This window comes from Lichenostomus cassidix, chromosome 3 (genome assembly GCF_008360975.1).
Source record: "Lichenostomus cassidix isolate B80296 chromosome 3, HeHo_3.0, whole genome shotgun sequence".
In the NCBI taxonomy this organism is placed as follows: Eukaryota; Metazoa; Chordata; class Aves; order Passeriformes; family Meliphagidae; genus Lichenostomus; species Lichenostomus cassidix.
In genome coordinates, this window is record NC_139483.1 from 112,899,818 (window position 1) to 112,927,479 (window position 27,662).

General features: G+C 59.8%; 3 protein-coding genes across 19 annotated transcripts in view; 2 read left to right on the forward strand and 1 right to left on the reverse strand.

Moving 5' to 3' along the window:
• Positions 1-15,243, forward strand: part of DTNB (dystrobrevin beta) — a 118,816-nt gene extending 103,573 nt beyond the window's left edge. For 7 of the 14 annotated variants that reach the window (XM_085057279.1, XM_085057278.1, XM_085057287.1 and 4 more), the window contains 5 exons: positions 591-744; positions 4,935-5,024; positions 8,263-8,316; positions 12,002-12,034; positions 14,253-15,243. In XM_085057279.1, the coding sequence (XP_084913405.1) occupies positions 591-744; positions 4,935-5,024; positions 8,263-8,316; positions 12,002-12,006 (303 nt within the window). In that variant the 3' untranslated portion in view covers positions 12,007-12,034; positions 14,253-15,243. Of the gene's footprint in view, positions 1-532; positions 745-4,934; positions 5,025-8,262; positions 8,317-12,001; positions 12,035-14,174 lie in introns of all 14 variants that reach the window. The other 7 variants (XR_014851193.1, XR_014851194.1, XM_085057282.1 and 4 more) reach the window with 7 other exon arrangements.
• Positions 15,244-17,957: 2,714 nt separating this feature from the next.
• LOC146440557 (uncharacterized) lies at positions 17,958-23,409 on the reverse strand. Its single transcript, XM_085057292.1, has 2 exons — positions 21,460-23,409; positions 17,958-21,260 (listed from the first exon to the last, which is right to left on the reverse strand). Exon 1 carries the CDS (start codon positions 22,698-22,700, stop codon positions 21,885-21,887), a length of 816 nt encoding a protein of 271 aa, XP_084913418.1. The 5' UTR covers positions 22,701-23,409; the 3' UTR covers positions 17,958-21,260; positions 21,460-21,884.
• Positions 22,379-27,662, forward strand: part of DNMT3A (DNA methyltransferase 3 alpha) — a 37,095-nt gene continuing 31,811 nt past the window's right edge. For 3 of the 4 annotated variants that reach the window (XM_085057273.1, XM_085057275.1, XM_085057276.1), the window contains exon 1: positions 22,379-22,482. The gene's annotated coding sequence lies outside the window, so the exon portion shown is untranslated. Of the gene's footprint in view, positions 22,483-26,279; positions 26,808-27,662 lie in introns of those variants that run through there. The other variant, XM_085057274.1, reaches the window with a different exon arrangement.

Consider the following 27,662-nt stretch of genomic DNA (forward strand, 5'->3'; position numbering starts at 1 on the left):
GTCAAATTATATGAATATATATATAAAATACATGAGTGTAAATGTAAAAAAAAAATCAAATACATAAAATATCTATATCTGCAATCCATTAAATATCTGCATATGCAATCTATAAAAATGCATGAAATATACAGAGTATGTGATTTTATAAAAACGTCAAAATACGTAAAAATGTATACAAATATAAAATATACAGAAATATAAAAAATATCAAAAATATAAAAAATATTAAAAAATTAAAATATATAAAATATAAAAATGTAAAAATATATAAAAATAGATAAAAATAGATAAAATATATAAAAATACATAAAAATATGTAAATATATATAAATATATAAAAATATAAAAATATATAATATATATATAAATGTATATAAATGTATAAGAATGAGTTGCTGAAGCCCTGCACCCGTTGTGCCACCCCCTCCCACAGCCCCCCTGCTCGTGCCTCACCTCCCCAGCGCTCCGGGCACAAGCCTCTCCCCGCACGTTGCCCTGTGCCTGTTTGTTTGTTTGTTTGTCTCCGCAGAGCTGTTGTGAGCCCCCAGCCAAGCCCAGCTTGCCCAGGGCTCTGTGTGTCTCTGCAGGCTCAGGCCGCAGGCTCAGCCCAGCCCTCGCCCACCCACGGCCGCCCCCAGCCCGCGGCTGCCCGCTCGGCCTCGGCCGGCTCCACGCCCACGCACGGACCGCCGGACGCGCTCTCGGGGCTCGGGGGAGATGTGCACGACGCCTTCGCCCCAGGTGAGCCTGGCACTGCTGCCTGAACTGCTGGTGAAAATGGGGATGCAGAGAGGCAGAGTAGGAAAAGGGTATTGCCTTGGTTTAATGGGATCCCAGGTGCACCACGGCGAGAAGAGAGCGACGATATCACCTGTATACAATTTGTGGACCTCATTGATTAGCATACCTATCTCAAATTCCCCAATAAGAAACCTAACCAATGAGGTAATTGCCCCCTTATTCTAATTACCTCCCCCCAAAAGGGTTACAACTTAGTTTACAAAAACATGTCCCAGTGATGGGGCTCTGTTCAAGGCTCATGCTCTTGAGATTGTGGAGATTGTTTCATCCTCTCCAAAGAATTCTGAGCAAGGCTAGAGTACAAGGGTTATAAACATGTGGGGCTAAGATACAGGGAGTAAAAAGTACAGGAATGGGAAAGGGTAAAAAGTATATAAAAAGGGTATAAAAGTGTAATGCAAAAGGACAAAAAACCCATCAGGCATCAGCACCACGGCATGGAGAAGGGTTTGGGGAGGGATTGTCCCCTGGGGCTGCCCTGGATCCCTGCAGCTGTCCCTGCTTGCTCCAGCCTTGGGACACCTTGACTGTCCCTGGAGGTTTTGGGATTGGATGCTCTGTTAGGTCTTTCCCACCCAAACCATTCCCTGATCCCACATATAACACACCCTGTCAAGACAATCATTACAAACCCCTTTCCTGTGCCCCAGACCAAAGAGCTTGGGGGCACAAGATTTGGAATCCTTTGAACTTAAAGAAGTTAATTTCTGTCAAGATGATCTGCCCTGCAGGGAAAGGATCTCCCATCCCAGAAAGTTACACCCACAAGTAATTTACGAATTAGACCTTACAGACCTGTCGTGTTTACAAACCTGCAAGGGAAAACATAAGGGGTTTCAAGGCTCTTTTCTCCTCAATGGCCCAGCTTGGTCCAGAACTTTCCATCTTCAGTGCTCCAGGAGCATCCTGGGATGTGGAGCTGGGAGGAAAACAGCAGCAGGGTCTGGTGCTCCCAGTCTCTGGCAGACACAGAGGTTCTTTCTGGACATCACCTCTTTGAAGCTGGACATCCACCTGTCTTTGATGTTCTTCCCACTGACAGTGAGAGAAGGGAGGACAGAAAATCCTGCTCTCCCTGAGGCACAGATGAGGACTCACCTGTGTGAACAGATGGCAGCAACCAGCAAAGGCTGAACTCGATGATCTTGGAGGTTTTTTCCAACCTTACTGATTCAGTGATTATTCCTATGGACCTCATGGTGCTCCCTGGGAAATCCCACTGGAATCAGGTGCCATGGTCTGTCCTGGGCAGTGAACAAGATCTCTCACTGATGCAGAGGTGGTTTGTTTCCTTAAAAGCTGACAGGTCACCCCATGGGGCTGGAGGAGGTTTCTCATTCCAGGGAGGGAAGAGTGTGAACAGAAGCATCAAATCCTTTGTCAGACAGACAGGTTCCTTCTCCAAACAAACCAAACGTGGAAAGAAACCTCCCAGAACCGATGGTGCATCTCCAAACCAAGCAGGTTGAGGTAACAGTTTGTATTTATCAGCACTCACCAGATAGATCCTTCTGGAGTGATCTTCTGGAATGATCTGGAATGATCTCTGCCCTTGCCTAAACGAGCTGCTGCCAGAAGAAGGTGAGGGAAGAGGCTGTGAAATGGCAGCAGAGGAGCAGCAGTGCCAGGGAGCACTTTGAGCTGGCATTTTGGTGCTGCAGCAGGACCTCAGCAGGAGAACACTGCAGAATGGCCCCGTGGGGACCTGCAGCTCCTCTGGGACAAGGGGATGTCTTCTCCTCGTGCCTCCTTGAGGAACAAGCTCCTCAGGTCTGCACAGCCCCAGAGCTGAGAGCAGAGCAGGCATTTGCAGGGAGGCAGGATGCCAAATCCCAGAGGCGAGTCTCCATCTGTTGCTGTGGGTGGTCCAGTCGCCTCCTCTTCATCTCCACAGCAAGTGTGGTGGAGCAGCCCAGAGCTCTCCACTGATTTCTTTGGCAGCTGCCTCTCCTTCCCCCTGTGCAGGATCCCTGTCTTTCCCCAGGCGTGGAGCAGCAGCACCCTGAGCCTGACCAGGATCCACTCCATGGCTCCCCCTTCCCTTTGCTCCTGAGGAAAACACAAAGAGAGGGAATGATCTCCCTGCTGCTCGGAGCAACAAACAAGTGATTATGGCAGGACATGAAAATGCTGGATGTCTCTTCCTTTTCCAGCCTTCCCTGGCCATCTCCATTTGTTCTGTGTCCATCTGCCTTTTCCTGGGAAGATGCAGAAGCCGTGACAAGGCAAACCCCTCCTGCACAGCCAGCAGAGAGTCTTCCTCAGTTCTTGATGGAATTAATCAAGGGCTGGTTGTTGCCTCTCCCTAATGACTGCTCCTTCATCAGGACCTGCTGAGATCACCCAGAGTGAAAACTTGTGGTTTTTCCAGGTTTTTAACACCTGACAGCATCACAAATACGTGTTGCAAGGAGCCAGGTGTTGTAGAAAACAGTTCAGGGCTGGGCTGAGGGTTTTCCCAGCAGCACCATGGGGACCAAAACAAACCCACAGACACCCCTCTGAGTCTATTTCAACAAAATAGAGCCAATTTTGGTGACTCTATTTCAACAAAATATATTTCAATTATTTATGCTAACTTTTGCATATCCACCAGATGATTAAAAGTGTGAGAGTTTCACCTCTCACTGCCGTGAGCTTGGGGCAGGCAGGGACACCAAGGGACACCAAGAGACACCAAGGGACACCAGGGGACACCAGGGGACACCAAGGGACACCAGGGGACACCAGGGGACACCAAGGGACACCAAGGGCTCATTTCTCCTCCCAGGGCCTGAGTCCTCCACAAGCTGCCCCATTAGTGGGGGAAATTGTGGAGCAGGAAAGCTTTAAAGAACTGAATCCCAGAGATCTTGAGATTAGAAAAGTTTCCTCCTCAGATGATCTCTTGATCTTCCACTCGTAGAGGATTTACCAGGATTGGCACTTGGAAGGTGACTAATTATGACAGGTTTAGAATCAAACAGCCCGATGGTTTCCAGGTGAAATACTCAGATGCAGAGGCCACCATCTAATTAGAAAATCAATTCTGCTGTTGGGCATCTTGAAAGAGAAGAAAACAGTCCCTCAGGAATTCTCAGATCCACTGCTGCCAGCAGAAAGAGGGATGTTCCTCTTGTGATAACCATGGTGGGGCTGACTCAACGACCAGAAAAACTCCTGCAAGAAAAAGAAGTGATGGCCAGACTCTGTAATAAGTTTCCTGGAACGATCCTTCCGGAAAGGCAATCTGCACAATTAGTGCTATTTCATATTAATCACACAAAATCAGGCAAACCCGAGGCCAGTGGAGAACACAGGAAACAGGATAAAATGTCGATTTTTTCACTTAATAAAATAATTGAAAGGAGATGTCTGGGTGGGCTTGGTAACATCACCCAGCTGTTTCACTGGGGGACACTGCTTGCTCCAAGCCCCACACAACCTGGCTGTGGACATTCCCAGGGATGGGGCAGCCACAGCCATGATCCAAGAGGATTGTGGCTTTCCTGGCTCAAGAGGCAACAAGCAGCATCCTTTACCCAGCCCTGCATGGCAGCAGCCTGTGGGATGATCCCTGTGCCAGTGTTTGATCCTCTGTGCTCTCCTGGCTGTTCTGGCACAGCTCTGGCAGTGCTCAGGTCACTGGTGGGGCCACTGGTGGTCACTGGTGGTCACTGGTGGTCACTGGTGATGCTGTCCAGCAGTGGCTCACCAGGGAGTGTCCAGGCAGGTCATTGTCACCAGGGGAAGCACAGAGCCATGCCCAGCTGCAGAAAATTCCTTCCTCCAGCCATGCAGGAGGGTGAGAATTCCAGCAGCCTTTATCCCACTGAAACCTCAGCCATTACTGAGAGTGGCTCTGGCCAGAGGAGGAGCAGGGATGAGCCACCACAGGCTCCTGTCACAGGGACTGTCACTGTCCTGGTGCTGCTGTGTCACAGAGAGGAGCCACGAGGGTGAGCAGGGAGCCAGGCAGAGCTGAGGTCCTCCAGGGTAAACCTCCATCTCTTCTGCTGTGGTGGCACTGGGAGCATCCAGACACCACCCCAGGGGGATCCTGGTGGGGACAGTGAGGCTGAGCATGGGGACAGGAGGGCGTTGGGCAGTGGCAGTGCAGCCAGGGCTGATTCTGTGTCTGCCCTGCCCAGGTACGAGGAGGAATCTCCGCAACGACCTGCTGGTAGCAGCTGATTCCATCACCAACACCATGTCCTCGCTGGTGAAGGAGCTTCACTCAGGTAGGAGCTGATTCATGGCACAGGGAAAGGAGAGCTGGAAGCCACAGGTTGGAGATTTATGCTTAGATTTATTTTTTGTTGGAGCTGAAGTGCAGATTGTGTGTGTTCTCAGGGAAGAATCATTTTTGTAGCCAACATCACTGGCCTGGGCAGTGCTGGGGCATGATCTTGGATTCTGTTTTCCATTATTCCAGTTATATCATTGGGAACTCACAGCACCTCCTGAAGAGGCTTCCCTTTGGTTTTATCCCTGGTGGGGAGGGCAATAACTATGGATAAAGCCCTGGCTGGTGGCACTGCTGGTGATTCAAGGAGCCAAACCCTCATCCCCTCCCTCCTGCTCCCACTGATCCCAGTGTGCATCATGGAGTTGCTTTCCAGAGCATCTCCTGGGAGAGAGGTCACCTCCCAGCCCCACTGCTGGAAGCCAGAGCTCCTTAATGACACAATCACCAGCCAGGGCAGATTTTTGGAGTGAGTGTCCCCAAATTCCTGCTGAGTCCTGCAATACCTGGGCAGCAGGTGAGACCCTCAGCCATGACTCTGCATCAGATGCTGCAGCCACCTATCCAAACATGTACAGAAGGCCAATTTCATCCCTTGTTGTTCAACAACGATGTGGAAAACAGGTAATTATTCCCTCTGTGTCACCCAGGGATGTCACCTGGGGCCCTTGAGCCTGTCAGCAGCAGGGCTGTGGCCATTTAGTGCTCCAGAAGATTGTTTTCAGTAGGAGTTTCTCCATGGAAAGGGTGGTCAGGCCTTGGCAGGAGCTGCCCAGGGAGGTTTGGAGTTTCCATCCCTGGAGGTGTCCAAGGAATTCCTGGCTGTGGCACTCAGTGCTCTGGGCTGGGGACAAGGTGGGGACAAGTCACAGGTTGCACTCGATGCTCTTTTGCAATGTGATTCTGTTTCTGGGCTGCCTTGGCTGCTGAGGATCCAGGGAAGTGTCCAGGCTGACCCTCCTGCTCCCTGTTTCATGCCAGAGCTGGCAGTTGAGGCACAAAATTCCCCATAAAATTCCCGAGGCTGTGCTGCAATGGAGCCATCACAGGGAGGAGCTGGGTGGGTATTTTACTGCCCAGCAGTAAATCCCCCACTCCCAGCTCTGTCCTGCTGCAGAGGCAGCTGGGAGTTAATAAAGTTGTCCGTGGATGACACAGCACTGGCAGGGCCATGGCAGAGCCTCCTGCTCCCCATAAATCACCTCAGCTCTGCCCCCAAGGCTCAAACACCGAGTCTGCCCAGTCTGCACTCATTCATTTTTGCTTTCCAGAGCAGAGCAAGTGTTGTAGGATCATGGAATTGTGGAATAACCAGCGCCAGACCCACAGGGATCATGGATCCAACTCCTGGCCCTGCTCAGACATCCAACAATCCCATCCTGTGCATCCCTGGCAGTGCTGTCCAAACCCTCCTGGAGCTCTGGCAGCCTCAGGGCTGTTCCCATTCCCTGGGCAGCCTGGGCAGAGCTTGTTCAACCCTCTGGGGGAAGAACCTTTCCCTGATCTCCACCCCAAACCCCCCTGGCACAGCTCCAGCCATTCCCTCAGGTCCTGTCCCTGACCACCAGCCGTGCCAGGGATCTGTGAAGCTGTGTGGATCACCAGGGAGTGGGAATGGAATGAAAATGGAGTTGCTGACAGGCTCCAGCTCAGGGAGATGCAGAGACCAAGGAAGGCTCCCCTGGAAGTGTCTGCAATGGTGGTGTTGGTGTAAATTAGGAAAAGCATGAGTTATCCTCAGCTGATGGGAGCCAGCAGGATTTCACACGTCGTGTCCCAAGGGGAGCTGTGGGAACAGACACCTCCTCCCGCCCCAGCTCCCCAGGAGGGGCGTGGGGAGAGCCTGGGATCCTCCAGAGCTGCACCTCCCACCCTGCCCTGCCTCTGCAGGCCTGGAGAGCAGATTCCCAGGAAGGGAAACACGGAGCAGCCTCACCCCATCCTCCTGGGATGCTCTGATTGCCACCATCCACCTTCTCCTGCCAGGATGCTGGGAGAGGCTTAGGTGGATTCAGGGAAGGTTCTTCCCCCAGAGGGTGTCAGGGACTGCCCAGGGAATGAGCACAGCCCTGGGGCTGCCAGAGCCCCTGGAGGGTCTGGGCAATGCTCTCAGGGATGCTCAGGGTGGGATTGTGGGGATGAAAAGACAAAAATCATCAGGCAGCAGTTGGGGTTTCTGTGCAGAGACAGGAGGTGAATGTGATAATCCCTTCCAGCTCAGGGTATTCCATGATTCTGTGATGGAGTTGTGGAGTCACAGAACTGTGGAATCACAAAGTCAGTGAGGTTGAAGATCTCCAAGACCATTGAGTCCAGCTGTTCCCCCAGCACTGCCAAGGCCACCAGTGACCCATGTCCCCCAGTGCCACATCCACACAACAGTCCCATGCTCCCAGTGCTGCAGGGGGAACACTGATGCCATTTGCACTCCATCTGAGCTCAAAAGGATGTGCTGAAGGAGGGTTTCTCTGCAGGGAACCCAGGCAGCAGTGGCTGTTCACACCCAGTGCTGAGCTCCAGGCCACAGCTGTGGTTATTCCACAGGGTGGAATTTTTTATTCCAAGGTGTTTGGTTTTGTCCCTGATCTCAGCTCTCACTTTAAGGATCCACTGGAGCTGCTGCTGACAGAGCAGGGGCTGTGTGACCCCCAAGTGTCACCATCCTGCTCTCAAAGCCACAAAGGACATGTCTGTGAGGTCCCCTGTGGTCAGATCCACCCCAAACACCTCTGGTTCTCCAGCTGGGCCTTGCACTGGCTATTCTCTCCCTGCCTTGGCTCTCACACCATGTGGGGAGGCAGGAGCAGCACCACCCTCAGGAGAACCACCAGCTGTTTGCACAGGTCTCAGTGGAGTGTTGAAATGAGCCAAGAGCCACAACCTGCAGAAGAATGTGACCTTCTGCTCCTCTCTGCTGTGTAAATACCCAGCCAGAAACTCACCTGGCTTGTCCCGGGTTAAACAGAGCAAACCCTCAGCTCTCACCAGGAAACAGGTCAGATTCAGGAAGAATTTCTTCATGGGCAGGGAATCCCCGTCCCTGGAGGGATTTCAAAGCTGTGGGTGTGGCACTTGGGGACATGGATCAATGGTGGCCTTGGAAACACTGGGGGAACCATTTGCCCTGATGGTCTCTGAGGGATTTTCCAACCCAAACAATTCCATGATTGCCTCTCTTCTCTCACACACCTGTCTCTTGTCTGCTTTTTCTCTTTTTGGTTTTTTTCCTGAAGCAGAGGAAGAAGATGAAGAAGAAACAGAGAAGCTGCAGAATGGGAAGGATCGAGGTGAGGAGAGAAACCTGTGCCAGAGCTCTGCAGCATGTTCTGACTCACTGCTCTGTGGGTTCACATATCTCTGGGTGCAGGTGGATATCTCTGGGTGCAGATGGACATCTCTGGGTGCAGATGGACATCTCTGGGTGCAGATGGACATTTCTAGGTGCAGATGGACATTTCTAGGTGCAGATGGACATCTCTGGGTGCAGGTGGACATCTCTGGGTGCAGATGGACATCTCTGGGTGCAGGTGGACATCTCTGGGTGCAGATGGACATCTCTGGGTGCAGGTGGACATCTCTGGGTGCAGGTGGATATTTCTGGGTACAGGTGGATATTTCTGGGTGCAGGTGGATATCTCTGCTGGAGCAGTCCCCTCGCTGGTGCTGTGGCTCTGCCCTGGCACATGTCACCTCCCTACCCCACTCACTGTCCCCAACATCTGTCACAGCCATGGTCCCATCCTGTGCTCAGCTCCCAGGGATGTTTTTCTTCCAGCAGAGGTTACACATGGAAGTGTGTGAGAGGAGGAGGAGCTGCTCTGGGTGCTGTGAGACATCGAGCTCAGAGGGATGGGTCAGACCAAACCCAGAGTGGAGCAGTCACCAGGGAAGTCCCCAGGTGGTGGCACTGTCACCTGCTCAACCCTTGCCTGCGGTGACCTTGGCTGGACAAGTGTCCCTGTGCCAATGGCAATCCCACACAGGCAGTGCCATCAGTGTCACAAGAGGTCCCTTTCATCCCTGTGTCCTCCTGGATTTTCTCCCTGTGCTGACAAATCCATGCCACATCCCACTGGAGTTATCCCAGAGCTGGAAGGGATCCTCGTGGATTTTCAGAGCAGGGCAGGGTGAGGGAAGAGCTGCCAGTTTCTGCTCCTCACCTCACGTTCCAAGAGCCACCAGGAATCTCCTCCTGAGCCTTCCCAGGGACAGAACCTCTCTCAGGGTTCTCTTGGCTTCTGCTTTCGATGTTTCAGACCCAAACACGAGCAACAGCCTTGGATGGTGTGAATCAGCCCAGGCATCTGTCTGGCTTGAGCCAAACCCAGTTCCAGCATCAACAGAGCGGGATTTTTGGATTTTTGGATTTTTGAGCCTGGTTTTGTTTCACACACATTTCCTGCTGGCTCAGCTGCAGCAGCACAGCTCACGTTTCTCCCAGAAGAGCTCCTTTCCCTGAGTTTTCCCATCCACTGAGTCCTGCAGAGCATCCAGGTGTTTGGAAATGCTCTGTTCCTTTGCCCACCAGCATTTGAACTTGGTGGGAAGTTTGCTGTTGGCCGAAGCAGCAGTTTGAAAGCAGAACCGCCTTGGCTCCAAGTCACAGGACCCTCTTTGCCCCAGAACATTCCTCATCTCTGGGATATTTTAGATGCTTACCAGATGACCCAGATGGCTTTTTCCAAATATGCATTGTGTCTTGCATGGGAAATAGGGAAAGGGGGACTCTGAGGCACTGGAATATGATGTGGGAGCAGAGATGGAACACAAACTCGCTCCGTTACTCACTGCAGCAGCACAAAGCTGGGAAGGGACAACCCAGACGTGTCCAAGAGCAGAACTGGGTCCAAAAGCCTCCATGTGGAATGTAAATACTGTCCCTGCCAGGGAAAAAGCAGTTTCTTGCAGTCCCAGAGTCGGTGAGGTAAACGTCTGGCAGGGAACTGGAGGAATGATCAATATGGAAGTGCAGCCCTGCAGTGTGGGCTGGGGGGAGCTGCTCCAGACCTGTGGGGACATCAGGGATGGGTGACACCACAGCCCAGGTCACCTACAGGGGGCTCTGGGGCTGTGGGGACATCAGGGATGGGTGACACCACAGCCCAGGTCACCTACAGGGACCTTGCCTGGGATGCTCAGGGTGTGTGAGATCTAACCCTGTGCCCACAGTGAGCTCCAAATTCTGCCCCAGATTCATCTCTGGGAGCAGTCCTGGCCCAGCAGCCTTCTCCCACCTGGAATGAACAGGAGGAAGAAGCTCTGTCAGCTCAGGCATTCCCCATCTCCTGCACCCACACGGACAGGAGAGGCTGAGCCTCACAGGGACTCCACCAGGATGGTTCAGAGATCATCCTGGAAAGGTTTGGGTGGGAAAGGACCTTAAAGCTCATCCCATTCCACCCCTGCCATGGCAGGGACACCTTCCACTGTCCCAGGCTGCTCCCAGCCCTGTCCAGCCTGGCCTTGGACACTGCCAGGGATCCAGGAGCACCCCAGCTTCTCTGGGCACCCTGTGCCAGGGCCTGCCCACCCTCACAGGGAACAATTCCTTCCCAATATCCATTCCAAATCGACCTTCTTTTGGTTTAGAGGCACTCTTAGGGATGACATCACCCTTGGGCTTCCTCACAAGCTTCTTGATGAAGTTATTTCCTATTTCCCTGTGTCCCAATGAATCAACCCCAGCACTCCCCTCCCTGCTGGAGAGGCTGACGTTCAGTGGAGCAGGAGTGGCTTTAGGGGGATGAAATCATCCGGGAGGATTCCCAGCCAGCTGCATCCTTTGTGGCTGGGATCCCAGAGCAGCATCTCCAGAGGTGTCCCTGAGGTTTCCAGGCTCTGAGGAGCACAGCTGAGGGCTGGCAAAGCCTTGGTGACACCCTGGCAGCTCAGCCTCAGTGACACCCTGGCAGCTCAGCCTCAGTGCTCCCATCGTGTTTCCCATGGTGGAACCTGGAGTTGTGGATCCACATTCACCTCTGCCAGGTGTTGTTCCAGGCAGGACTCCTGCAGTCCCTGCTTGTGTGGTCAGATGGGTTTTGGTGGCTCAGGACAATATCACCTGAGACTCTCCATGTCCTTGTCCCTTCCTGAATTGACCATTTGGATTTTGTAACCCTGAAACCACTGGAAGAGGCACTGGAGACCTGGGTTCTGCTCAAACCGGTGGAAATGCAGAGTTTTCTGATCAATAACATTTCCTGGACAAAAATATCCGATTTGAAATGGGATTCCAGTGGCTTCCCCTGGATCCCTGGCAGTGTCCAAGGCCAGGCTGGGCAGGGCTGGGAGCAGCCTGGGACAGTGGAAGGTGTCCCTGCCCTGGCAGGAGCTGGAATGGGATGAGCTTTGAGGTTCCTTCCCACCCAAACCATTCTGTGATTCCCTGGCACAGAGCTGCCCATGCTGACCCAAACTGAGGTTCTGCATTCCCCCTGCTCCAGGAGGATCCTTGGTCATCCTTGGCACTGGGATCAAAGCAAAATGTGTGAATAACTCCTGTGGGAGACTCAAAACTGAGGCAGAATCTTCTCTGCAGTGCCTGGGGAGAAGACAAGTGACAAGGGACATGTGCTGGACTAAAGGAAATTCTGTTTGGACATAAAAAATATTTTTTTGCCCCAAGAGTGGTCAAGCACAGGTTGCCCCAACAGGCTGTGGGATTTGCACCCTGGGAGACCCTCAGACCTCCTGGGAGAAGATCCTGAGCAGCCTGTGCAGCTTGGGCTGGGCAATGCCTCCCCAGCCATGCCAGCATCCCTGGGCTTTGGGCATCAGCAGCACTTTTCTGCCTGCCTGGACTTTCAGAGGACTTCTGTGTATCCCCAGGTGTGCAGTGCTGGGGGAGATCCTGCTGGGGCAGTAAGAGATGGGGGGCAGATCCCTCATTTCATGGGAAATCAAACGCTCCCCTGCTAGCTGTGCCCTTTGTGCTACCACAGTGTGCTGACTCTGCCCTTCCCTGTGTTGCAGGTTAGCAGAGCTGCAGGCTGGACACCAACTCAGGTAAGGATGGACAGATTTCCCTTCTCCAGCAGCTCTTGGAGCTCCTGTCACCTCCTGCTCTGGTCCTTCATCTCCTGTTTCTGCACCAGGAAGGTCCCCACCTGCCCACCCCTCTGTAGTGTTCAAAAGGATGTTTTTCATACAGTTATGGAATGGTTTGTGTGGGAAGGGAACTCAAAGCTCATCCAGTGCCACCCCTGCCATGGCAGGGACACCTCCCACTGTCCCAGGCTGCTCCAAGCCCTGTCCAACCTGGACACTGCCAGGGATCCAGGGGCAGCCACAGCTTCTCTGGGAATTCTATCCCAGCCCTTCCCCACCCTCCCAGGGAACAATTCCACCCCAATATCCCATCCATCCCTGCCCTCTGGCAGTGGGAAGCCATTCCCTGTGTCCTGTCCCTCCATCCCTTGTCCCCAGTCCCTCTACAGCTCTCCTGGAGCCCCTTCAGGCACTGGAGTGGCTCTGAGGTCTCTCTGGAGTGGGAAAACACATTGACCTTGAGCAAGAGCAGCCTCCTCTCCCATTTACTGTGTCACTCCTGTAACGAGAGGTTCAGGCAGGAAATAGGAGCTGTGGTGATGGACGCTGTGCAGATGTACCAAAAATACAGTGTCTGCCCCCAAAAAGGCAGGGCTTCAAGCTCTAACAAGGCACAACAGATGGACAGACAAACAGGTGGAGCTGAGAGCAGCAGGGGCAGGAGCTGGAGCCTGGCAGTGTCTCCAGGGAGATCCTTATCTGCCCCACCTGAAAAGCTGGGGGAGGCACGGTCAGGTTTCTGCTCTCGCTGGATGTTTGCCATATTGCCCATCACTCCCCTCTCCCAGGGGGAAGGAGGGTTCTCCTGGCAGAAAATCCTGCCATGGATGCACCCAGAGAGGGATGGGGACAGCAGGGAGCTTCCTCTGGGACCTTCTCCCTCACACTAGGCTGGCTGACTGTGGGGACCAGGCAGGAGAAAGGTTTTCACCTTTAACTGAGCCCCAGCCTTGGTGGTCAGGGACCAGGAGAATCACTGGTGGATCCAAAGCACCATTCTGTGGGATAAATTCCCACCACCAGTTCCCACCAAGTGTCCTCTGCAGGCCACTGGCAAAGGAGGAAAAAGGGGATTTGCCCTTCCTGCCTCCTTCAGCAGCAGGAGAGAACCCCAGAGGGGCTCAGGAGTCTTTCTGACAGTTTTTACATTAGAAATTCAAGTCCTGCCTCATCTGGGAAACAATCTGGTAACTCAAGAAGGAGTGAAATTACAGCGTTGGGGAGGGAGGCAGCACGGGCAGCTGATTGTGCCACAGTGTGGCTTTTCTTCACATCCCCAAACTGCCATGGCTCTGGAGGAAGGGATGAGTGTCACCATCACCCCTCAGGGCTGATCTGGACAGCAGGAGCCCCAGTTCCCCCCAGAGCCCAGCAGGGACTCCCAACACCACCAAGGAGCAGCACTAAATTAGAGACCACTGAGAAGTGAGAGAGCAACCTGTCAGCCTTCTTTATCCTACAGAAAGAATGGGAAAAGACAAGAGAGAAAAGCAAAAATAATCCTTTAAACTGTGGTGGCTCTTCCACCAGGGAGAATTTCCTCATGGAAAGGGTGGTCAGGCCTCGGCAGGAGCTGCCCAGGGAGGTTTGGAGTTTCCATCCCTGGAGGTGTCCAGGGAATTCCTGGCTGTGGCACTCAGTGCTCTGGGCTGGGGACAAGGTGGGTGCCACACCTTGGCTCTGCTCTGAGCTTGCCAGGAATAGCCCAGGTGTGCACAGCCTCAGCCAGGAGGCTCAGGGAGTCACAGCTTCATGGAATCATGGAGTCTCTGCGGGTGGAAAATCTCTCTAGGACCAGAGCCCAGTCGTCCCCCAGCACTGCCAAGGTCACCACTGCCCCCTGTTCCCAAATGCCATTTATTTTGTTATAAATCCCTCCAGGGATGGGGAGCTCACCACTGCCCTGGGCAGCTGTGCCAGGGATGGACAGTCCTTTCCAGGGAGGAATTGTTCCCAATATCCAACCTGACCCTGCCCTGGCCCAGCCTGAGGCCATTTCCCTTGTCCTGTTCCCTGGAGCACAGCCTGATCCCCCTGGCTGTCCCCTCCTGTCAGGAGCTGTGCAGAGCCACAAGGTCCCCTGAGGCTCCTTTCCCAGGTCGCAGCACTCGTGGCTCTGCAGGATCTCTGCAGCTCTGCTCCCTGCGGGTTCTGACAGCAATCTCTGGTGCTCCAGGCTCGGAGGTTGTGTTTGCCATCGAGGGATGTCTCCCTGCCTTGGGCAGAGGCAGTTCCAGCCCTTCCATCACCATCGTGCAACTGTGACTGATCTCCACCACCTGCTGCCGACACAGCTCTCCCAAAACACCCGGAGGGCTCTCCCAAAACACCCGGAGGGCTCTGCCCCTCAGGCCATTGCATGTACCCTCGGTGTGTTTCCTCACGGTGACCAGACCATGTCCCACGCGGCTCAGCGAGTCACGGGAGGCTTAAAAAACAAGACAAAACCGGAAAGGAACCTGCTGGTGGCTGTTCCTGCTCCCTGTGCTGCTCCATCTGCTCCTCAGCAGTGCCACCACCACGCCCCACGCTGGTCACTCCCCATGGCTTCTGCCCCTCCCTGTGCATGGAACGAGGCGTGCAGCCCCTCCCGGGGTCCCTCCTGCGTGGCACAGAGGGGATTCAGCCTTCAAAAGCCCACCTGGAGGCAGGTGTGAGGTCGTGTCCTCCCGGGGGTGGACGGTGGGGTGACAGGGGTCCTTGATGGGCCACCAACCTCCACAATTCCCAGCCCTGCTGGGAACAGCTCTCCAGGCTCCTAAAGCTTCTCCATGCCGTTGAGGGAGCTGAGGAAGGAGCTTGGCCAGGCTGAGAGGAGCATCAGCACCAGGAGCTGGGTTCAGTTTTGGTTGAAATGTGGGAAATAGCAGAGCAGGGAGTGGCAGATCCCCCTGAGCCCTGCTGGGCTCCATCATCACTCCCAAAACGTGGCCACCAGTCCCAGCCATGAGTGCTTCCAGCGTTTTTCTCCCATGGTGCCTAGAAATGTTATTTTTAGTGGAAGGAGCTGAGGGCCCTGATGCATCTATAAATATTTATGGGGAGTGATGGATGGACAGAGCAAGAGACCCTGCAAGACCCCCAGCTCTGCCCCCTCCCCACGCCAGCCCAGCCCCGGGAATGTGCTCACCTCGGGACAGGGACAATAAACACCCGTGGTGGCCACAGCTTTGGCTCAGTGGAAATGTTGGGAACGAGCTGCCGACGAGGGAAGGGCAGTGATGAGAACCTGGAGCTGAGCAGCAGCTTCAGCCAGCCAAGGGGGACAGGGAGGGGGACAGGGAGGGGAATGGGGATGGGGATGAGGACAAGGATGGGGATGGAGATGGGAAAACAAACTGAGCCCAGGAAGCACCAGGACAAGCCTGCACGTGGCTCTGAGCTGTGCTGGAGGATCCAGGATGCCTGGAGTTATCCCAGTGACACCAGGCACCTCCACCAGTGCCATGCTGGGATGTGTCAGGGAAAAAAACACCCAACTTCCCCACCCTTAACTCCAAGCCTGAAATTTCTATTGCCTTCGGGATAATTGCCTTAACCCCAGAGGAAGGTTCCAGCCCAGGTGTGTGCAGAGTCCTGGGGCTGTGGGCACCAGGCTGGGGTCTGGCAGCTCCTCATCTGCTCCCCCCACTCCTGGCTCAGACCCCCAGACAGTGTCCTGCTAGGCTGCTTGGGAAATCTACTCCAAATCTCACCAACACTGACTAAGCTGCCCTGGGAACACCAGGAATGGCACATCTCCCTGGCCCAGGCCATCCTGGTTTTCCAGGGACACTGCTGTGCTCCCAGGGGACAGCCAGTCACAGTCCCCAGCACAGCCTCACACTGACTGAAGTGTAATTACCCCACTTTTTAATTGCCCCCTGGGCTGAGCACAGGCTGGGACAGAGCCATGGGGCTCATACCAGCTGCACCCTCCGGACTGCCATTTGTAATTCCCTGGGGCAAAACCCACCCAAAAAAAGCATTTTCCCAAAAAAAGTATTTTCCCAAGGGAAGTCCCCGGGGCAGAGCCCGCTGGGGTTAATGCCAGGAGAGGGACGTCCCCATACCCGTGGGGCAGGGAACAGGGATGGGAGCAACGTGGGGTCCCATGCCAGCTGGCCTGTGGGTGACACACACAAGGACAGTGGTGGCTTTGGCTGCTCCTGCCACTCCTGGCGCCCCGAGCCCTGGCCGGCGTGTCACTGGGGGCCACAGCAAGCTCCGGTGCCATTCCCTATTCCTGCGGGGACAGGGAGTGTGGGAGCGAGCTGGACTGTCCCTGGAGCTGGACTGTCCCTGGAGCTGGACTGTCCCTGGGCCTGGACTGTCCCTGGAGCAGGACTGTCCCTGGAGCTGGACTGTCCCTGGGAGCAGGACTGTCCCTGGAGCAGGACTGTCCCTGGAGCAGGACTGTCCCTGGAGCAGGACTGTCCCTGGGCCTGGATTGTCCCTGGAGCTGGACTGTCCCTGGAGCTGGACTGTCCCTGGAGCTGGACTGTCCCTGGCGCTGCTGGCGAAGCCACACCACAGTCGATGCCGTAAGCACGGGGAACGTTTCCAGCAGCAGCCTGCGAGGAGCCATGTTCTGTCATCCGCCAAATATTTAATAAATCCATCTCCTCCCCGCGGGGTGTCTTGTCCCTTCGCCATGTGGAAGAGGCAGGGATTTCACGCAAAAAGGGGAGCAGGGTTTTCCTGGGAGGCGGGAGCAGCTGCCGGCGCTGCACGGCGGGGCTCAGCCGGAGATCCCGCATTGGTCATGGCTGAGGGTCACGGCGAGCACACAGAGCTCACAGTGTTCAGCCCCTCGGCACGGCGCCGGCACAGCTGCCCCGCCGCCAGATGTGCCCCACCGCACACCCGCACATCTGGCGGCGGAGAACGGGCTGGGGACAGCGAGGTGGTGGCACCCAGAGCTGAGCCCCAGCTAGAGGCTCCCTGCGGTCAGTGTCACCTCTGCCAGGCCCGGCAGCCATGCCGGACAGCCGGACCCTGCCAGGCCGCTGCCGAGGGACTCCCTGCTGCCACCATCCCGGCGGAAACCTTATCCCTGGGAATCCGCGGGGTCCCGGGCTCAGGAGTGTCCTCTCCACCCCCCAGCCCCGATTTGGCACAGCGCTGCCCTTCCCGGTGCTCATTTGTTGTAGGGATTAGGCATCCCGGTGGGAAAAATCCAAACCCTTCCCAGAGCTGGGGGCTCCCGGCCGCGGGCCTGGGGCAGCTTTGTGCTCCTCGGCCAGCATGAGGTGACAGCGAGGAAACCTGGACAGTCCCGGGACGCCATGTGCCCTCGGACTGAGCATTGTCGTCGTGGCACCGGCAAGGGACAACGACAGGGACAGCATCGCAGCACTGGGCTCTGCCTGGCCCAGCAGTGGCATCGTCCCTGCCCACCCCTGCCCTCCGCTTCACCACCGCGCTGGGTGCCACTGCCCTGTCCCACCTGTCCCCCACCGTGCCCGCGGCACCCCCAGGCCCTGCCACCCACCCCGTCCTGCCCGCGCCCCCCGCCAGGCTCCGTTTGGGGACACAAAACCACCGCAGTGGCCTTGGTGTGCCCCGAGCTGCTCCCGGGCCCGATGTCCCCTCCCTCGGGAAGAGTCCCCCCCGCCCTGTCCCTTCCCACGGCCACAGCAGCTGTGCGGGCTCAGCCAGGTCCAATGGCACCGATGTCCCTGTCCCTGTCCCTGTCCCTGTCCCTGTCCCTGTCCCTGTCCCTGCCCCGCTGCTCATCCCACAGGCAGTAACCCTTTCACACCTCATTAGCGCCGTAATTAACCCCGATTATTCCCGGCTGCGGGGGGAGGGGCAGCTTCTGCTCGGCGTGGGAGGTAGCGGGTGGGTTCAGCCCCACGGAGAGCCCAGGAGCCCCACGGAGACCCCCAGGAGCCCCACGGAGACCCCCAGGAGCCCCACAGAGACCCTCAGGGTATCAGTGCACCCCAAGGAGAGCCCGGGAACCCCATCTGCCCCACAGAGGCCCTAAAGACCCCAAGTATGGCATGGAGAACCCACGAAGCCCCAGGAGACCCCAGGGACCCCAAACACCTCTCGGAGATCCCATGTGCACCCCAAGGAACCCTCAGGGACCCCCTGCACCCCAGAAATGCCATTCCTCCTTCCGTTCCCGGATCAATCCCTTTTCTCCTCTCCAGCCCTCCTGCTGCTCCTCCTGCCCCACCTTGGGCTAGCGGTGGCAAGCTCGGTGGCGATGGGACGCCACGCGTGTGGCCGCAGGTGCCCAGAGCCTGTCGCGGCTCCGTGGGGGCTGTGGCCTCTCCCGGGGGTCCCGGACCCTGCCGTCCCCACACGCTGTGTCCCCAGGGACAGGCCAGCGCCACGTGCTCTCGGTGCCACCAGCACTGCCACAGCCACGCGTGCCAGGGGTCGCACAAGGGTCACACTTGGGGACATGGCAGCAGGGGCACAGCCCCACTGAGCCCCTTCCGCCACCCTCCTCCCGGGGCAGGGCGGCGGGCTGGGCTGTCCGGGGCGCGCAGGGTCACCGCGGTCCCCGTGGCCGTGGGATGACAGGACTGTCGGCCATTTCTGCTTGTGCAGGAATTCGGCGGCGATTGCATAACGAGGAGCCCTCGGAGCTGGAAACGAGGTCAGGCGGGAGAGGGGGGAGCGGGGACAGCGGGGACAGCGGGGACAGCAGGGACAGCGGGGACCGGCCGCAGCTGCTCACCCTCCCCAGGCTGAGGCAGCAGGAGCCACACAGGAGCCCGGGAGAGGCACCGGGAATGGCACCGGGAATGGCACCGGGAGTGGCACCGGGAATGGCACCGGGAGTGGCACCGAGAGTGGCACGGAGGGCACTCCGTGGGGGTCCCTCGTTGCCACCACATCTGCGTCCCTTGGGATCCCTCTGGCTGTGGTGGCATCACACCTGTATGCCTGGGGTCCCTTGAGCCACGGTGGCATCATGCCTGGGTTCCTTGGGGTCCCTCAGGCCACGGTGCCATCAAACCTGCATCCCTCGGAGCCACCATGCCTTGGCCAGCCGCCCTCGTCACCCCGTGTCACCCCTCGGCTCACCAGCAGTGTGCCATGTCCTCGTGTCCCTCTGTGCCCTGGGAGGGTCACCCCCCACCCTGGCACAGCGAGTGCCACCCCGGCACACCGTGACGCTGCTCTGCATGTGACACCAGCTGCTCCCCGGGCTGCCCGTGTCACCGGCACCGCTTTAATTTGGTGCCCGCCCTCCAGGCGAGATTAATTAATCCGATCCCCGCCCAGAGGGACCTGCCTGTGCATTGGCAGCTGTCACCGTGTCACCGGGTCGCGGTGCCGCTGCTCTCTCGGTGACGAGGCTGAGCTGCCAGAGGCTGCTCGGGCGGGGTGACCCCAGGGACCCCCAGCTCTGCCGGGGTGGGCGGTGGGCAGCCGGAGCCTGGGGAGCACTAGTTCCAGACTGACCATCCCAGCCGTGCTGCTGCCCCATCCGCGGGACAGGAGATTTACAGGGGGTTGGAAGAGCCCTGCTGGAAGCTGCTGCCCTCCTCCAACCAGCCTGAGCTCCCCGGCAGGGATTATCCTGGGCGATAATTCCGCCTCGAACCAAAAGGAGCTGCCAGGGCAGGAGTGGCTGCAGCAGAGCTGCTGGGGCTCAGCCTTGCAGGGGTCCTTGGAGCACAGAGGGGATGGAAGCTGCCAGGAGCGTGGAGACACCAAGAGCTGGTGTGGAAGATGGGTGACCCATAGCCATCCTCCTCCTCTCCTGCCCAGCCCAGCCCAGCTGAGTGTGGGGCTGTTCCCCAGTGTGGGACCTGGGGGGTAAATCCCCATCCCAGCCCAGCAGGACCCTGGAATTCTGCCCATGGAATTTCAGTGTTTCATCCCAGCCCAGCGGGACATTGCCTGTAAAATCTGGGGGATCAATCCCAGTCTTCTGCTCTGGTCCAGAGGCACCTGCCCCTTTCCAGCTGGGATCCCCCGGAGGCTCCTGCAGGACACCCATGGGGGTGAGCAGGGCCTGTCCCACCAGGGAACACACCATTAATTAGCACAGTTAATTAATGCGTTATTTTGCAGTGCCCCCCTGTGCACCAGGAGCCTTCCAGCACTGAGGGTGGCCAGGGGGTTTCTCTCAGGGCTGCATCCTGGCTCAGCCAGGCAGGAGTGGAGCTGCCAAAGCACAGCCAGGTGGTGCTGAGCCCTTCCATGCCTGTGCCAGGGGTCTGTGGCACAACCCTGGAACCCCAGACAGTGTCCAGGTGGTGCTGGATGCTCCAAGGGTCTCCCCAAAGTCACCCCATCCTCAGCACTGCCGGTGCCCGCTGTGGCCTGGATCAAGCCCAGGCTTTTATGGACTGAAAGCAATACCTGTGCCAGGTGTTGGGAGTGGCACTGGGAGCTCTCTGCAGCCCCCCAGCTCTTCTGGGGTCTGCAGTGCTCCTCAGGTCCAGCCCTGAGCCCCCAGCTCCGTGAGCTTCCGAGCAGCTGCTGGTTGTCCTGGCAGTGCCTGGCTCTGCCATCCCAGCCCAACTCCCACAGACCACCCCAGACCCAGCAGAGGGAGTGACAAATCCCCTTCCCCAGAGACCCCCCAGCTCCCAAGGCCTCAGATCTGCTGCTGTGGATCTCTGCCTGCTGAAACTCCTGGGTGTCCATGCCCACCACCCAGCTCTGAGCTTCCCGAGGAGCTGCCAGGCAAACACCCTGCAGGGATGGGATTGAGGACACTCTGGTCACCCCTCAGCCCTGCCATCCCGCCAGCCAGGGAGGATCCAGGGGCCTCATGCAGCCCCAGCTGGGGTACCCAGTGGGCAGAACTCTTCAAGATATCCCAACCGTGCCCAGGGGTGATGACAGTACCAGGGACCAGGGGACACAGCTGGCATGAGTTTGGGGAGAACGGATGGGGCAAGAAGGGATGGCTTGGCTTGGCTTGGCTTGGCTTGGCTTGGCTTGGCTTGGCTTGGCTTGGCTTGGCTTGGCTTGGTATGGCACAGCCTGGCTTGGTTTGGCTTGGCAGTGCACAGCCCTTGACCACACTTGGCTTGGCACAGCCTGGCTTGGCACGGCACAGGTTGGCAAGGCTTGGCACGGCTTGGCACGGCTTGGCATGACACTGAACAGCCCTTGAGTGCACTTGGCTTGTCTTGATCTGGCACAGCCTGGCTTGGCACAGTACAGCTCGGCTTGGCTCGGCACTGCACAGCCCTTGACTCTGCTTGGCTTGGCTTAGCTTGGACTGGCCTGGCCTGGCTTGGCATGGCACAGGTTGGCACAGCATGGCATGGCATGATTTGGCTCTGCACAGCTGTTGATTGCAATTGGCTTGGTTTGGTCAGGCATGGTCTGCTTTGGCACGGCAGGGTTTGGCACAACTTAGCACAGCACAGCTTGGCACAGCACGGCATGGCTTAGCTTGACACTGCAGCTGCCTTGACTCTGCTGGGCTTGGCATGGAATGGCTTGGTCTTAGCATGGCAGAACTTGGCAGGGCTCGGCATGGCATGGTTTGGCATGGCATGGCATGGCTTGGCACTGCGCAGCCATTGACTGCACTTGACTTGGCTTCATCTTAGCATGGTCAGCCTTGGCATGGCACGGCTTGGCTTGGCTTGGCACTGCACAGCCCTTGACTGTGCCTGTCTTGGCTCAGACCAGCCTGGCCTGGCCTGGCCTGGCACAGCTCAGCTTGGCAGGGCTTGGCTTGACATGGCACAGCTCTTGACCACACTTGGCCTGGCCCAGCCTAGGTTGGCACAGAACAGCTTGCCTTGGCCTGGCTTGGCATCGCATGGAACGCCTTGGCACAGCTTGGCACGGCAGGGTTTGGGATGGCATGGCAGGGTTTGGGATGGCACACATGTTAGCACGGCTCAGCACAGCCCAGCACCAGGCTCTGTCCCGGCCGCTGGCCCGCGGAGCAGGAGCTCAGCGCCGTGCCGTGCCGTGCCGTGGGTGCCGTGACGTGCCGTGCCGTGCCGTGCCGTGTAGTGCCGGCGGTGCCGTGCCGTGCCGTGCCGTGCCGTGCAGTGCCGGCGGTGCCGTGCCGTGCCGTGCCGTGCCGTGCCGTGCCGTGCCGTGCCGTGCCGGCGGTGCCGTGCCGTGCCGTGCCGGCGGTGCCGTGCCGTGCCGTGCCGTGCCGTGCCGTGCCGTGCCGTGCCGTGCCGTGCCGGTGGTGCCGTGCCGGCGGTGCCGTGCCGTGCCGTGCCGTGCCGTGCCGTGCCGTGCCGTGCCGTGCCGTGCCGTGCCGTGCCGTGCCGTGCCGTGCAGCGCCGTGCCGGTGCGCGCAGCCGGCGGGCTCTAGGACCGCGCGGCAGGCTCGGTGCTGCAGTGGAGGCGGCGGCGCTGCGGGAGGAGGCCTGGCCGGGCAGCGCAGCGGCGGCGGCGGCGGCGGCTCGGCGGGGCTCGGCACGGCTCGGCACGGCTCGGCGGGGCTCGGCGCCGGGCCCGCACCGGCCCAGGTAACCGGGACAGCGGGACAGCGGGACCGCAGGGACAGCGGGACCGGCACCGCCGGCCCGGCCCGGGCGCGCTCGACTCCGCTCGGGCACGCTCGGCTCCGCTCGGCTCCGTTCGGTTCAGTTCGGCTGATGCGTTCGGCCGGGTTCGGCTCCGTTCGGTTCGGTTCAGCTCCGTCCGGTTCGGTTCCGCTGGTGCCTTCGGAAAGGTTCGGGTCCATCCGGAGGGGATTCGGGTTCCTCCGGCAGGGGTTCGGGTCCCTGCGGCTGAGGTTCGGGTCCCTCCGGCCGCGGTTCGGCTTCCTCCGGCGGAGTTCGGCTCTGTCCGGCGCGGTTCGGCGGGGCTCGGCCCGGGCGGACGCGGCCCCGGTGTCTCCGCCGTCCCGGGCCCGCGGCAGGAAAACGCGGCAGGGCCGGGCCCGCCGGGCCCCCCCGGCCCCGCGCCGCCCCCGCCCGGCCCGGCCCCGCTCGGCCCGGCTGTGCGGGCGGGGGTGGCTGCGCGGCCCGGCCGGCCCGGCCCCCGCGGCGCCGCCGTGTCCTTGAACGCCGCGCGGGCGGCTGAAGGGCAGCGGGGCCCCGTGGCACCGCCGGGTGTCCCCCCGGTCCCCTCCCGGCCCGCGGTGTCACCGCCGTGTGCCCCCCGGGGAGGCGCGGGGCCGCGCTCGCCCCTGCCCTGCCGCAGCGGGGCCGCTGGGCCCGGCCGGCCCTGCCCCAACTTCGGGGCTTTTGCACCAAAAATCCCCCCGGGGGAGGCGAAGCGCCGCGGGGCCGGCGGGAGGGGGCGGCGGGCAGGGGCCTGGCGGGGGACTGCCCATCCTGCCCATCCTGCCCGCTGCTCCCCGCTCCTGGATCCCCCAGCTGGGCCGCGGCTTGGTTCCCCCATTCCTCTTGCTTCTCCCCCTTCCCACTCACTTCCCACTTCCTGCTCTCTTTCCCCTACCTGTGCATTTCCCCCTACCTTCTCCCCTTCCCTCTCCTCTCGCTTCCTCCTTCCCACTCCCCACTTCCTGATCACTTCCCCCTTCCTGCTCGTTTTCCCATTCCTTCTTCCTTCCCATTCCCTCTCACTTCCCCCTTCTTGCTCACTGCCCACTACCCTATTGCTCCTCTGTTCCTCTAGCTTATGTCCCTCTTCCTTCCACCTTCCCCATCACTCTCCTTCCTTTTTGCTTTCCCCTCCCTTCTTGCTTCTCCTCCTTTCCACTCACTTCACCCTTTCCACTCACTTCGCCCTTCCCACTCGTTTCCCCCTCCTTCCACTCACTTCCCTCTTCCCACTCACTTCCCACTTCCCATTCACTTCCCACTGCTGTCTCCCTTCCCCCTCACTTCCCCTTTCCCGTCCCTTCCCCTTCCCCCTCACTCCCCTTTCCCTCCCACTGCTATTTCCTCCCCCCGCTTTCCGGGGTGTTTCGCCTGCGCAAACCTGTGGGCAAATGAGATTTTCCTCCTCGCTCAGTTCCTCTTTCTGTGTTTCTGCCCTTTGTGTGACGTCGCCGGTGTCACCGCGGGACCGGCCACATTCCGCACTCGCCGCCGCGCCGGGCACCCGCATCCCGCCCAGCCTGGCTGCGGGGAGACTCCCGGAGCCCCCGAGTGTGGGACCAGCCCTGCTGCTCCCGGCAGCTCCGGCCCCTCGTGCTGAGTCAGCTCCAAACTTCCCAGCGGAGCAGCTTCGGTGACACGCCGCTCTCTCGAGGAACGGCGGGATGCCGGTGCCCGCTGGCCAGGCCGCAGCCCCGGTGTGTTCCGGTGTCCCCCGATGACCCTGACCGGCCACGGCCCTGAAATCCAGTGGCAGCCACCGCTTTGCCCCTAGAGCCCCGTGCCGTGTCACACCGTGCCGTGTCACACCGTGCCGTGTCACACCGTGCCGTGCCGTGCTGGCCGCTCGGAGACCCTCGGGCGGTGGTTTTCTTGCAGGGAGTTTTATCTTGGCACATCCCTGCCCGGCGCCTTCCCACGGGCCGTGCCCCGGCGAGGCGCAGTGCCCCAAGGGAAGCGCGTGGGCTTGGCAGGTGCTGCCGGCGCGTGCCGAGGACACGCGTGTGCCAGGCGCGCTCGTGCCGCGGCGGGAGGAGCCGGTGCCGGGGCGTGGGATCTGGTGAGATGGCTCTGGGTCCCGCTCGCCTCGAGGCCGCCGGTTGGTTTGGGCTCCTGGCGCGGGAGGAACCCACGGGCAGATGCTGCTCACCTGCACCAGGCCCAGCCGCCATCCCGCTTCCCTGCCGCAGGGCTCGGCGCGTGCCGGCGGTGTTGGGCCTGTTCCTGCGGTTAACCGCCGTTCCCAGTTCACGGCCCATCCCCAATCCTGGTTTGGATCGCTCCAGCTCAGCTCCTGCCCTGGTTCGGCTCCCAGCCCTGCTCCCCGCCAGCCCGAGGGTCCCCGTGGGGCTCTGGGCTCTGCTCACCGGGATCAGATCATCTCCTGGACTTTTCTCCCCTGTAACTGAGCACGTGGAGCTCCTGGGCTCCCAGTGAGACGTTCCCAGTGCTCCAGCAGCTCCTTCATTATCCTGCTGTGTCCACACTGTCCCACCTGCAGAGCAGCACCACAGCCTGCCACTGGGGTCTCCAACACATGTCACTGTCCCATCCCAGCCCATGCCATCCCATGGGCAGTTTGGTCTTCTCTTGGCCTTGCCAGTGCTCCTGCTCTGACAGATCTGGGATTGCCTGTGGTGTGGAGCAGTGCAGGGCCCTGTGTCGCTCCCCGGGGTACCATGGGGTGCCACGGGGTGCTGTGGTGCTCTGGAGTGCAGGAAATCACTCCCCAGGGTGCCCTGGGGTGCTTTGGGGTGGCGCGCATCACTCTCAGGGGTGCTGTGGGGTACCTTGTGCTGCTCCCTGGGGTGCTGTGGGGTGTTGTGTGTTGCTCTTTGGGCTGTTGTGGGGTGCAGTGAGTCACCCTCTGGGATGCTGTGGGGTGCAGTGCATCACTCTCTGGGGTGCTGTGGGGTGCAGTGCATCACTCTCTGGGGTGCTGTGGGGTGCACAGCACCCCAGAATCGCTCCCCAGGGGGCTGTGGGTGCAGTGGTGCCATGGCGTGCAGTGACACCATCCTTGGGGTGCAGTGACACCATCCTTGGGGTGCAGTGACACCATCCTTGGGGTGCACCCCGGGGTTGGCTCAGTGCTGCTGACCACCCCAGGGTCTCCCCTCTGGACCAGGTCTATTTTTAGGACCACCCCAGCTCTCACCAGCACTTTGTCCCCCCAAGTCCCCCAGATCCCAGTGGCGGTGGCTCCCCGAGCTGTGGCACGTGTGGCCAGGCGCTCCTCCCACAGAGGCCAAATATTTCACCTCCAAATTACAACTCCGGGGATGAGGTCAAGGCCACGGTGGTTTCGGCACGACCATCTGTTGGAGGCTAAATTTCGTAGCCCGGGGACGCCCACCGTGTTCCTGGCCCCCCCGGCAGCAGCACCCACGCTGAGGGGGGCTCGGGGGGCCCCCCCGCCGTGAGTCAGGGGTGGGGGGCGCAGAGGGTGGGGGTGACTCACGGACGCCGCTCCTGTCCCCTCTGAGTCAATCCCGGAGTTGTTCCCTGGCGCTGGGAAGGAGGAGGAGGAGGAGAAGGAGGAGGAGGAGGAGGAGGAGGAGCGCGGTGGTGGCAGTGACTCAAAGTGACAACAACAATAATAATACGCTGCGGCACTTGTCACGGGAGAGGCGCTTGGCCGGGGTCCCTCGTGCGTCCCCACCGCCGCCGGCGCACGAGGGACCCCGGCCAAGGCGGGGGGTGTCACCGCCGCACGCGGGGTCACCTCAGGACGGGAGGGGGGGACTGCGGTGACGGTGTCCCCCGCTCGCCACCGACACGGGGGGCTGCGGGGGACCCCGCTCGCCGTCACCTAAAATGGCCGGTTAGGTCCCTGCAGGCTCCCGGCTGCGGCACGGCACCGCCGAGGTCCCTAAATATAAAAAAAAAAGGCGGGATTTCGGGTGGGTTTTCCATTTTCGTGCCGGTGGCTGCCGCGTGTCTCGCCCAGCCGGCGCAGGTAACCTACTTCGGAACGCCTCTGCCGCCGCGGCGAGCGTGACTCGCCGGTCCTGCCGTGCGGCAGCGGCACCGCCAGCCGGCCCGGGGCCCCCGGTCTCCCGGCCACCGGGTCGGCGCCGCCGGGGACACAGCCGGGCACGGGGGGCGGCGGCCGGTCCTTCCCCGCCGGAACGCCGGGCGAGGCAGGGTCCGTCACCGTGCCGAGCCGAGCGCCGGCCGGGGGATGCCGCGAAGGACGGTCCCGGCGGCCTAAGGCGAGGGCACGGTGCCGAGCCCCGCGTCCCATCCCGTCCCGCACCGCCGCGACGGGCGAGCGCAACCGGGTAAGAGCGCGGGGAGCGGGGCCGGGACCACCTCCGTCCCCTCCGGCGGGGCCCCCGGGGTGGGCAGCGGGAGGCGGCCGGGCCGCGGCGGCTCCCCGGCTTTGTTCGGCGGCCGGGGCTGCCGCGGGGTTTGTGCGCAGAACAACTATTTTTAGAGCATTTGGAGACCATGTTGGCTGGAAGCGAATCAAAGCCGCGAGCTGCCCCTTCGGCAGCGCCAACCGGGCTCAGCCGCCGCCGCACCGGGCGGCCGGGGAAGCTCAGCCGCCCCCCGAGGCTGCCGTGGGGGTCGGGGGCTGCGGGCGGTGCCGGCGACACGGCAGAGACCCCCGGCAGGGAGACCCCCGCGCCCCGTGGCGCTTCTGGGCTCCGGGCATCCCCCGAGGTGCAGCCGCGGTGTCCCCGGGCGCAGCCGGGGTGTCCCCGGTGCTTCCCGGCTGCACGTGTCCGCCCGTGCCCGTGCCCGTGCCCGTGCCCGCCCGGGGCTGTGCCGAGGCTCGGCGGGGCTGGGGGTCCCGAGGGCTCGGGCAGGGCGGGGGGCTCTGCCAGTGGCACCCCGGGAGGCAGCTTGCCTGGAGATGCGGGGCCGAGGTGCCCCGCCGTGCCGTGCCGTGCCGTGCCGTGCAGTGCCGTGCCGTGCCGTGCCGTGCCGTGCCCACAGCCTGCCGTGGTGCTGGTGGCACAGCCGCTGCCAGGGGGGCCAGGAGCTGTGGCCGGAGGGTGCGAGGGGCGCTGAGTGCCAACCCTGGCCCCTCACCGATCGGCATCGCGGTACCCAAGGGCCGGGCCGGGGGCGAGTGTGCCCGCGGGGAGCTGGCGGAGGCACCCCAGTGCCACCAAGGGGATGGTGCCAGG

Coding starts and splice junctions, on each gene's coding strand:
- LOC146440557 (XM_085057292.1), bottom strand. CDS start 22,700: ATGGACCCGAACCTTTCCGAAGGCACCAGCGGAACCGAACCGGACGGA.